Genomic DNA, 12,427 nt, shown 5'->3' on the forward strand with positions numbered 1-12,427 from the left:
GCTTAGTGACCATGTCGATGGCCTGGTCCCAGGAAACATGATCCCTTCCCCTGCATAGTGCTTAGGCCTGGCTTGGCCAGCCAGGGTCCTTCCCAAGGATTCGCATGTCACCAGGCCAGTGGCTTTTATGCTTGGGTGCCATTCAGGGTGTGATTGATATGGGATTGGGGTGTCATAATGGATGTGATTGTATGACACCCCAACCCCGTATCAGAGCTTTCCAAAGCTTGCAGAGAAACTGAGCTTATACAGATAGAGCCAGATCCCTAGCTTGTATCAGTATTGACTGCAGTGGAGATGCAACAATTTATATATCTGTCCCCAGTCACTATCACAGATTCAGGACCAGAACAGAAAATGTTAAGTGGCAGTAACTCCAGTGAGGTGCTATCCAAAGAGGGAGGCTTTGTGATGGGGTCTGTGCTCATCAGCTCATAAAATCCAGTGCTTCATCAAGACCCTCTAATAGATCCCCAGCACTACATGGATCTCAGCCATAGTAGAAACTTTGGGCCATAAGGTCTTAAAAAACCTGTCCTAATGCCGCATGAAGGTTAGATAGTTAAATTACCAACCATCATAGACTCATAGGACTGGAAGTGACCTCAAGAGGTCATTTAGTCCAGTCCCCTGCACTCATGGCAGGACTAAGAATTATTTAGACCATCCCCGACAGGTGTTTGTTTAACCAGCTCTTAAAAATCTCCAGTGATAGAAATTCCACAACCTCCCTAGGCAATTTATTCCAGTGCTTAACCACCCTGACAGTCAGGAAGTTTTTCCTAATGTCAGACCTAAACCTCCCTTGCTGCAATTTAAGCCCATTGCTTCTTGTCCTATCCTCAGTGGCTAAGAACAACAATTCTTCTCCCTCCTCCTGGTAACAACCTTTTATGTACTTGAAAATGGTTATCATGTCCCCTCTCAGTCTTCTCATTTCCAGAATAAACAAACTCAATTCTTTCAATCTTCCCGCAGAGGTCATGTTTTCTAGACTTGTAATCATTTTAGCCGCTCTTCTCTGGACTCTCTCCAATTTGTTCACCTCCTTCCTGAAATGTGGCACCCAGAACCAGACACAATACTCCAGCTGAGGCCTAATCAGCCTGAAAGGGCCCGATCCTGCATCCTTTATGCATGCAAGTAAAACGTGAAATGAAGCTACTCATATGAGAGAGTTGCAGGCCCCAAGTGGCACCTGTAGCCATAATATTTTCTACATTGTATTCAATACAGAATTTTCCAGCAGTTGTAAGCTATCATTTTGCTAAAGCAAACCCAAACAAAGAAAGCCCCCACAGAGGACTGAAAATGGCTTATGTCCATGCCAGGTGTCATGCTCGAGCTCTCTGCTAGAGCTGTGTCAAGAAACTGTAGTTAGAATATTGGGACAGTACATTTTCCTCATCACTGTCTTCCTCCAAGTGTCTCCTTAAAACTCCTCCCTCAGGAACCCACTTGACCTTCCTCATCCCTTGACAGAAATGGTGTCAAACCCATTTAAAAAATGCAGAACCACCATGAGCTGAGTTAAGCAAATACACAGCCTAATGGCAGTTACTATCATCCTTCCTTCGGCCTCAGACCCTATTGTCCATATGGGTCCATCGACACAGCATTTTGGAGTAAGCCTCCTGATCTGGGTCAACAGACTTGGGCTTGCGGGGCTCATACTAGCGCTCTGAAAATAGCTGTAGAGACGCTGCTTTGAAGTTGTGGCTGGGGCTGGAGCTCGGGCGCTGAAGCTTAAGGAGAGGGGGTGGGTAAGTTGTTCCAATGTTTAATTATCCTTCTGTTAAGAAAACTGCACCTTATGTCTGGTCTGAAATTGTCTAGCTTCAACTTCTAGCCTCTGGAGCTTGCTCTGCCTTTGTCTCCTAGATTCAAGAGCTTTAGACTTTCAGAAACTCACTATAGACCATCATCAAGTCACCTCTTAAGCTTCTCTTGGGTAAATTAAACAAACTGAGTGCTTCAGTCTGTTCCTTGCAGCTTCTGTTTGAACTCACATCCCCAGGCATGGATTCCAATGGGCCAGCTCCTTCACAGGCATGGGCTAAATGTCTTGCTGAACTGGGGCCCAAAAGCCAATCAGATTTCTAAAAGAATTGTGGGTTTTTGATAAAAGCATGAAATTTGCCATAACCTTAGGGCATGACCTAATAAAGATCTTCAGAAGCGAGTCATCACCAACTCATGCCATGTTGGCTGTGGAAGCCATTTTAAATTCAGAATTCATTTTTCCCTACTTGCTATTTTCTGACACTGATCACTTATGGAATTAAACCATCTCAGTGCAGTTTCATTTTTGTAAATTTATACTCTTATTGTCTTAGGTGTCCTGAAAATGAAAGCAATGAATTGCAATGGCTTGAGATCGTTAGTTCTTGATATTTTAGTACATGCTCCGTAGCATGTCACCAGGGAATATTTACTAAAATATTCATTATATAGAAAAATAACACAGAATGTTTACAAGTTTCGGTTCACAAACTGAAAGTTACATTTCTCCTTGCCAATAACAATATTCCCGATTTATCTTGGTATATCAGGATATTGCTGTGTCTCAAAGGTTGAAAAGGCAGTGTACGTAAATAGGCAGCCTAAAACAAAATAAGAGAGTCTCTTTCACAGTCTTTGGTATGTTCAAACATCACATGCGCCACCACAAGGGCTCAGGGCAGCCAGCTCAGGGCTTCCTTGCCATGCTTGCACCTTGATGGCACCCCATTTTGCAGCCCCATCTTAGGAGTTCACGACAATAATCCTGTGTTTTCGGGAGGGTTGTCCACAGTGGGCGCCATCAGTGCCCCCAGGCCATCTCCATTCCTTGGGGGAGGGTTGCTCAGGAGTCTGACCCCAGCGGCGTCCTGCTTGGTAAGCGGCTCACCCACAGTGCTGAACCAGAGCAGGTTTGGTCAGTGGAGGGATTGCATAGCTCTGCCCTTGTCTCAAGAGCCTCTTGTGGGCCACACCAGCAGCATTTGTGCCACTTGTCCTGTCATGCAGAGACACCACAAGGCACTGCAGCAGAGACATCGTTCCATCCACCATAGACTGTGGTGCAGCAGACAAACTCATGAAAACGGGACAGATGCCTGTCGGGGCTCCCATGGAGATTTCTTTCCTCTTCCAGCAAAATCAGATGCTGCGTCACAATTCATATCAGCATGAAATGCTGGGAATGCCTTTGACTTGCTTGGGCCAAGTGAAGAAGCTGTCTCGTGGTCAGGTACAAGTCCAATCCACAGTGCAGGGATCTGAGGTCTTTGCACATATGTGACAGCAAGCACTACGCCATCAGTGTCAACTGTGCATATGAGAACTGGAGTACCTCTTTGACTGAATGCAGCAGCAGCAGCATCATTCTGCTATTTGCTCCCTCATGGTTGCCTGAGGAAAGGCTGGTCTTATCACAGGTAGGGCTGCGGTGTACATCTTGACCATCCGTGGTGATTAGCTCTTTGCCTTCTATAGCTAACTGTGTAATAGACTATGCAAGGAAGCAGCAGATTCATTTTTATTTTCATTTATGTGCAGAAACTCTTGCCAGTTTTAGTGGTAGAAGGATGCAAGGCTTGGTGCTCCTCTTGACTCCCTTCTGCTCCTGCTTCTGGTCTGGGCCTTGAGACTGAGCAATGCAAACATCCCACCCTCCTGCAACACTGTAGTTGTGGCTCAAAGTGGGGAATAAAAATATTTATAGCACTGTCATCAAACATGTTACTAGCAATGGGTTTCAACATCTTCACAAGAGCTGCCCCATCAAAAACTACGGCGTCTACTGCCGGAGCTCTATCTTGCAGTTGAACATAGCCCTTCCAGAATAGCCATCAGGTCAGATTGCTTGCCAAGCTGTAGTTTGCCCATATGAGACAATGAAAGGGAGCATGCCTGATTCTTACACTGAGAGAAATATCCCGGTGACCATCATGTGTTTGGCAAGATATGTACAAGTCAGAGAAGGGAAGCAGTCATTTGTCAAGGAGGAAAAATGCAATATGGTCTTGGAGATCTCCTGTGCAGGGGGCTGCTGAACAAGGGTACTTTATTTCGCTTGCTAGGCTCTGATGGATTTGTTTTGTCTTGCAATCCCTGTTACAAACATGGTGTACCGCTGCTGCCTGATCTTCTCAACCTCCATAATGCAATCACAGCAGGGTCTGCAATGTCTTTGGTGGCCAGTTTAACTAAGTCTACACTCTCTTCTGAAAAAGGGTTGCCCATTTCTTCTATGACCTCAACAAGTGCCTTGACATGTCATGCAAAAGAAACCTAGGCACCTTTCACCTGCTCATGGTGCTTTGTGTTAGACCTTTTCAGGGGGCTCCTTTCTCCACTTCAAATTCTCCTCTCAACCTGGCCACCTCTGGTCCTGCTATTGTCCAGCACCAGAGGGCTTCTGGACTTTGTGTTAGGCCAACAGCTCCACCAGCCCCTTTGATTGTGGCATTATTTTGCTCATGAGCCTGGTCAAGTGCGATTGCAGAGAAAACATGCTGTATCTTGGGAACCTGACCGTTTCCCTTTTACCTGTGTCAGGATACGTGAAGGTTTCCCCTATCTCGGAAGTGAACAGGCACCCATAAAAGCATAATTAGTATGATCTAAGGCAAAGAACCAGGGTGAGAGCTTTCCCAGGCATTCAGTCTGTAGTGAAAAGTTGGCCTGTTGGATTGACAGCACATAGGTCAATACAAGAAGCTCCAGATGAAGTGTGGTATGCCAGAAGCAGAACACTGGATTTTCTTGTTTTCACTTGTCACACCATTTATCATTTCCCAGGGGACTCCTCTTCCCCGAGACCTTGTGTACTGTATGCGTGCATTCTGGAGCAAGAAGTAGCTTGCTGGTAGCTACTTGGTGGGCACACCTAGTATGTGTGACATGAGACACTTTTCAGGAAGGAGTTGACCATTCCAAGGGAGGCCACTGGGAGCTGAACAAAGACTTGTGTGCATCTGCTGTCTTCTATCCAGTCTCCAGTCAGCTTTAGACTTGCCATTTCCAGGTGAAGACAACTCAGCATAATAATGAAATTGTCCCCAGCAGGCCAGGCTTAGTATCTTCTTGGTTGTGGTGAAAAGGGGCTGATCCACAGTGAACACTGGCACATGGTGTGGGTTACGTGGTGAATAGCATTCCTTATCACATCCATGGCAATACAGATCATTGCCACAGGCTTGGAGTCAGCTGGAAGGGGGCAAAGAAGCTCAGTGATGGCTGAGCCAAAGTCTGGCACTGGCTGTTTGGCATGGTAAGCTGCCCAGGAAATGTCTTGCTTTCCACTGATGGTCTCCAGACTGGCTGCTTGTCTTACCGGATCAAGCCACCTGCGTTCTTCTTGCAGGGCTTGGGTAACCTGTTGGCAGTCAATCTTGACTTCACCATTTGCAGAAAGGATGGGAATGCTGGTTTTCTTCACAATCAATGGAGGGATAAGTGTGAGAAATTCAAGATTCTTCACTGATGCTTCAGTGTCACAGGAATTTCCCAGACAGCTCTCTCCAGCTGAGCATTGGGATGCTGAAAAAGTGATATCCCAGTTCCGTGGAAGGAGTTGGTTGCTGTGGTGGAGCTGGGATTGTCGTCTGTCTCTGGCTGCAGTAGTGAACAGATCACCAAAAGCTTTGGAGGACTGACTATATTCTCTTCCTCAAAGTGCTGGCATGCATGGTTTGCCATGCTGGTAGAGATAGCCAGTCTCTGTCCTAGGAGATGGGCAATCCCAGTTTAAAAATGTATCTACTAGCTCACTTATATTTTGTGTCTGTGCATGAAATGTCAAACCAGTGTAGATTGGAAAATATGTTGCTTGAGCTTTGTTGTGGTACAAACTTTCTGTTCCTTCATGGCAATGGATGGGGCTGTTGCACTGCACCAGCTGTGCCAAAGTAGGGGGAGCTTGACAAATAGAAACTTGTTCGGACTGAGTTTTAATGTTTGGACCATCCAATATAATGGACATAGTTGCCAATAGTGACCAGGCACAGACTTCCCTTGGCATCCTGGATCAAATGATCCAGTAAACTGTGTTTTTCATTTCAAATATGTCCCTTTGAATGTTTGTTGTTTGGGACAGATGAAGTGCTTCTCTGTCACAATCTTCCTCATTATGCTTTTTGTTGGGCATGTCCAATAATCCTGGTTGAAGGCAAGGAGTGCATCACATCCTTTGTGTGCTTGGATATCTGGAATATGCGATGGGATGTGGGATTTTGGTTTAGTGCTGTGAATGCACCCAACCAGTGTCACCCAGCTAGTGTTCTAGTCTATCTGTATAGCACCTAGGGAGATCTGCTTGTTTAAACACTGGAGACACATCTCATTCAGTCTTGTCTCTTCAATGTATGTTGTCAGTTCAGCAAAGGCAAATTTCTGTGACATCTTCACTGTGTTTCTTTGCTCAGTTTTCTTCTCCCCAACTTTGTTGTAGAGAGACATCAAACATTTTGCATTGTACTTTGCCTCCTGGGCCTCTAAGTCCCCTGCACTTAGTTTTGCACGCAAGAGCTCATCTTGTAGCTGAAGTACACACTTGCAGGCTACCGAGGCCGAGGGTAGAAGCTTCATGATGGTCTTCTGATGGTATATTCATTTGACAAACGAAGCACACTTCTTTTTCTGGAGGTCCTTTGTGTTGGTCACTTAAACCTGAGTATTTCTTCTGCAGTTCGTCAGGGTGATCCACAGTTTGTTTTTTAACTTAGCCCTCGTGATTTGGTCCTGTTTAACTTGATGTAGCAGGTTTTGTGCCAATGTTCATTGTTCTTGTTCAATGTCACTTCAATACCACCATCATCTAATCTACATATGTCTATGGATAGGGGAAGTGCATTCAGTTTATGAAAATAGCTGCTATTTTCTGCTAGCATTTGATAGCCATAACCAACATGCTCTCTTAAGTCTCTACTGACTTAATCAACGCTGCACTTGTGTCTTCCTGACAATGCACATACTTGCTAGAGGAATGGGACGTACCTGTTGATGGACCTGCCTCTCCAACGAGCTTGTATCTTTCTGACACGTTTTGAAGCACTAGTAATAGCCAGTAATAATCTAATGCCTTTTGCTACTGTGTACAGTTAATATTAGCCAATCACCAAGCAGCTTTCATATTACCAATGTAGCATCTGAAAGAAAAAAGAGCAATGTGATTAAATTCTGTCAAGACTATGTTGACGATCAAAATTAGTACAAAATGTGTCCTTACACCAATTGTAAAGTTACACTGAGGCAACACCAAGAAGCCATCCCTTGTATTTCCAACTGTAGACCAATGTTATTTGATGACTGTGACAATGTTGTTTAAAATGGTTGCCACAGTCAGTATGGCATGAGTTGGCGGTGGTCCCATATCTGAAAATCTTTATTAGGTCATGCCCTAAGACTGTGACAATCTTTTATCATAAAACCCACACTTCCTTTCCCCCATCTCACAAATCTGATTGGCTGCAAGTTGGTGTTTTAATATAAGGCCTAGATCTGCCAACTTCACTCATGGCACAATTGGGCCATTAGATTGCAAGCTTTCCTGGGAAGGGATACTGTCACATTGGATTTGCCAGTTCTGCACCATGTGCCTTTAGGGTATTGTATAAATGAAACAATAATGATAAGTTACTGGGCCTGGTAACATGGTGGTGGCAGGCACTAGCATTGCTAGTGCTCCCCACAGACCAGGACGCACCAAGTCAAAGCAGCACCAGACTCAGCCAGAACAATGGATGCAAAACCTGTGGCCATATCTCCACTGCTACGACCATAGGCCGTGAGTTATATGGGCCTTTGGTGCCCATGCTCCATCAATATTCATGAAGGTGGGCCCGGCTCTACCAATGTTTGGGCCCCAGGTCCCATGCTTTGGGGGACCCCGTGCCATGGGTCAGCAACGTGGAGCACTTTCACCTCAGCGGCAGCTCCCCCTCCTCTCCACAAGCCAGGGCAGCTCTGCATGATGCCTTTGTCCTCCCTTCCCCACCCCCCCAGCGCTGACCCGGCCAATGAGAGCAGCAGGGAGCGGCCACAGCTACCTTGCTCCACCTCCACAGCAGGGAGCCACAGGCAGCGGCTCTCAGCCCTGGGCAGAGAGAGCCCCAGGAGTCTGTCACTGTCAGACACAGACACAAAGACACAGCTGGGGGGTTGCGAGGACAGACAGATGTAGCCAGGGGCAAGGGAAAGGAGTAGCAATGGGCATCCTAGGGCTGGCATAAAATACACAGTACAGAGGGGTTTCCTGGAAGGCCTATAGCAACACTCCTTCCCCTGCAGAGTAGACCCAGGCTGGAGCTGGCTCCATCCATCACTCCCCCACCCCGCCTCACACAACCCTCTGCCCCCCTGAAAGATCCCCACCGGCCTGTGTGCCCCCGTCACCCCTCTCCAGAGAGTCCCCACTTTGTGCCTCCAGAGACAGCTCCCCTCCCCCTGCCTCCCCTGCTCTCTACAATCTCCCCCTTTGCCTTCCCCCTCTCCCCAGCCCATTGGTTGGGAGGCTCCCAGCCTATTGGCCACCTCAGCCAATGGGAGCTGCACCTGAGGCAGGGCGCCTGCTTGCAGATGCAGACCTGCCTGGCTGTGCCTCCACAGCACAGGGAGCGGGAGCCACAAGTGAGCAAGCCCTGGTCATCATCATCACAGGCCCAGCAATTCTCTGGGTATTTAGAATCATAGAATATCAGGGTTGGAAGGGACCTCAGGAGGTCATCTAGTCCAATCCCCTGCTCAAAGCAGGACCAACCCCCAACTAAATTATCCCAGCCAGGGCTTTGTCAAGTCTGACCTTAAAAACCTCTAAGGAAGGAGATTCCACCACTTCCCTAGGTAACCCATTCCAGTGCTTCACCACCCTCCTAGTGAAATAGTGTTTCCTAATATCCAACCTAAACCTCCTCCACTGCAACTTGAGACCATTACTCCTTGTTCTGTCATCTGGTACCACTGAGAACAGTCTAGATCCATTCTCTTTGGAACCCCCTTTCAGGTAGTTGAAAGCAGCTATCAAATCCTCCGTCATTCTTCTTTTCTGCAGACTAAACAATCCCAGTTTCCTCAGCCTCTCCTCATAAGTCAAGTGCTCCAGACCCCTAATCATTTTTTTGCCCTCTGCTGGACTCTTTCCAATTTTTCCACATCCTTCTTGTAGTGTGGGGCCCAAAACTGGACACAGCACTCCAGATGAGGCCTCACCAATGTCGAATAAAGAGGAAAGATCACATTCCTCGATCTGCTTGCAATGCCCCTACTTATACAGCCCAAAATGCCATTAGCCTTCTTGGCAACAAGGGCACACTGTTGATTTATATCCAGCTTTTCATCCGCTGTAACCCCTAGGTCCTTTTCTGCAGAACTGCTGCCTAGCCATTCGGTCCCGAGTCTGTAGCAGTGCATAGGATTTAATTCCACTGAGGAAAGTAATTCAGTCTACTCTTCCATTCCAGACAGTTTGTGGCTTTTCCTGTAAGAAAATTTACAATTTCTTTGCAAAGAAGTCCAGTTATAGTTTTTCACTTGAAGTATATTTTCTGGTTGTTCATAAGCTCGTTTATTTTGTTAACTCGGCTTCCAAGGCAATTTTAAAAGTCACTTGAATTGTACCTGTTTTTTTCCATTGGTCCAAAACACATGGAAGATGTACAGATTTTTATTTCTGTGGGCCAAACCACCCTATGTAGAAATGTAAATGTCGGAATTAGAAAAGCTCTGCAAGGCTAAGGGTCCCTTCAGGAAATTGTCCTTAAGTCATTAATTCTTCTGGGCATTCCATTCTATTGTTCCCTCCTATAGTGATAGTGATCAGTGTTTCCACCCACAAGGGAGAGACAGAAGACTGAGTCAACCCTGCAGTGACTCTGCCTCTACCTTTGTTCTCTGTCTGCTCCCTCTACCAGCCCCTTTGGTCTCCCTAGGATTGCCCCTCCCATTGCTCCCTCTGCATCTTCTTTCTCTGGAGCTTCTCATGAAGTAAAGGTTGTCATTACAGGGTCTTATCTCTGTAATGGATTTCAATTTTGATGTATTTATTAAGTGTTAATTAATGCACTATGATAGTTCCCTTCAGCCCTCTGTATAAATGAATCCTCTTCTTTCCATATGTTTTGATCCTAGGGTTTTCTGCAGCCCTAGGGCAGCCAGCAATACCTGTGTGCCTTAGCAATGGGGTGAGGGAAGGGGACCATGGGTTCCTTGTTTATGTGATTTGCAAGAAGTGTTATCATTACTCAGGGTACCAAATGTAATGATTTAAGTGCCTTGTAAAATCCCAAAGCTCATTTTCATTTCTCATATAATAATCTCATATACACACTTTTTTCATTAATTATATTAATTGAATTTATTATTGTTGTTGTTTTATTAGCTAGGGTTTTTTTTCAGTGTGGAAAATTGTGTGCTATTTTATGGGTTGAATGATTGAATGACATAATACCCTCCCCCCACAATGTCCATCACTAAGTTGGGTAATTTTGTTAAGTGTCCATCATGCAACATGGTGGTGCCCTGTGCTTCAGGGGGACACGGGGTCCAGGGTGGCCTGGGAGGTTAGCTGGGGGGCCTGGTGCTGGCAGCAGCAAGTCACCCAATCCCAACCCACTCTGCTTCCCCCTGCTGGTTCCCAGCATTGCTCAGGGGTGGGGGCTTGGAGTATGGGGTGGAGTGGGAGTCAGATGGAAAGAGGTGGGGTGTAGTGGGGCGTGCTGGGGCTGGGTTGCTCACTGTTGCCAGCACCAGGCCCCCCGCTAACTCCCCAGACCACCCTCGATCCTCCATCCCCCTGAAACACAGGGACTCCCGAAGTGCAGGGCCCAGGGCGGTTGCCCCGATCCAGCCTATGGATGGACAGCTCCACTTGGGCACCACCAAAAATTATACAAACCTGCTACCCATGGCTACAACGATGATCAAACCCCAAGATCCATGGGTCCTACGCATGCCTGTCACATGTGGTGTACCTCATCCAGGGCACTAAATGCCCCAGCAACACCACTGTGGTGAAAGCAGACAATCACTATGCTCTCAAACAAACTCACACAGGAAAATGATAGACAAAAACACCCTTTCACCTGTGGGTGAGCACTTCACAGAAAGCTATCACTCTGTGTATGACCTCTCAGGCTGAATCCTCAAAGGTGACCTGCACAACCTTCAGAAGAAAAGTGTGGGAGCTTAAATTAATAACTGCTGGACACTAAAAGTCATGGACTAAATAGAGAAACTGGATTTATGGCTTATTATAACACTAACACCACCTCCCCTCAACATTTCATTTTTCACTCTCCTTTTCCCCCTGTGACTGGAGGAATGTTAACAGGCCACTTCACCTTGACTGGTCCCTTGCAGTGTATTAACTTCTTATGCAAAACAACCTGTTCCACCTTGTATTTACCTGTGACACTCTGAGGACCTTTTCCAGACCTGAAGAAGAGCTCTGTGTGACTTGAAAGCTTGTCTGTCTCACCAGCTGAAGTTGGTCCAATAAAAGATATCACCTTCCCCACCTTGACTCTCTAATATCCTGGAACCAACATGGCTCCAACTACTGGGTCACTTTTCCTGACTCCTTCCCAAGTGACACTTGTTCTGCAACAAACCTAGTGTAGTGTCACTTAAACAGATGTAGAAAGGCCAGATGCACTATTCAGTTTTAATACTTTCCCAGTAGCTTTATTACCTGGGAGGGGAGAGCATTTTTAATTCACTAACAATGTGAACACAGCGATTCTTGTATAACCAGAACCTGTCACTTTGATTCTTCCCAGGAGACTGGCAAAATCCACACTGCTTCTCATCCCCCTCTTCGGGGTTCACTACGTGGTATTCGCCCTCTTCCCGGAACATATTGGTGTTGAAGCAAGACTCTATTTTGAACTGGTTCTTGGCTCCTATCAGGTATGAGAGTGAGGGAGCAGCTGGCACAGAGAGAGGCAATAATAGAAGCCACAGCTGTGAACATGGGCCCAGATTCTCTCTCCCTGTGCCACCCACGTGCAGCCCCTTGCACCCTGAGCACTGCCCACACATCAAAACAGGGCAGGGAGGGGGCTGCCGCAGGTTGACAGAGGCAGGAAATAGGCTCTTATTTCTTTATTTAAAAAAAGAGAACTACAAAATAAGGGGGGGGGGGGAATACAGTCGAAGGAGACGTCTGACTGTCCATTAATGCAAATGGAGCATCACCCTTTCGTTGAATGTCAAACTAACAGCCAGAGTGTGACTGTAACCAGCTCAGTACTACTTGATTCCCTCCCGCGATGCAATTACCCAGAACCTCAGGCATAGTCCCTATTTTACCAAGGAACAGAATGTATCATTGCTGTGAGGGCTGCAAACCAGCCATGTGGCTCCTGTGAATAGCTAGGCCCAAACAGCAGCAACCACCTTCTTTAGCTAAACAGACACACAGTATTTGTAACAGCATCAACAAAAC

The 12,427-nt window shown here is 46.5% G+C and overlaps 1 protein-coding gene across 1 annotated transcript in view; it reads left to right on the forward strand.

Annotated features, from left to right (window-relative positions):
• The window catches only part of LOC127040772 (vasoactive intestinal polypeptide receptor 1-like), a 66,448-nt gene that overhangs the window by 50,848 nt on the left and 3,173 nt on the right, over positions 1–12,427 (forward strand). Inside the window, exon 11 of the mRNA XM_050935356.1 lies at positions 11,760–11,889. Coding sequence (XP_050791313.1) covers positions 11,760–11,889 — 130 coding nt within the window. The remainder of the gene's footprint in view (positions 1–11,759; positions 11,890–12,427) is intronic.

The sequence above is a fragment of the Gopherus flavomarginatus genome, chromosome 25, assembly GCF_025201925.1.
Source record: "Gopherus flavomarginatus isolate rGopFla2 chromosome 25, rGopFla2.mat.asm, whole genome shotgun sequence".
In the NCBI taxonomy this organism is placed as follows: Eukaryota; Metazoa; Chordata; order Testudines; family Testudinidae; genus Gopherus; species Gopherus flavomarginatus.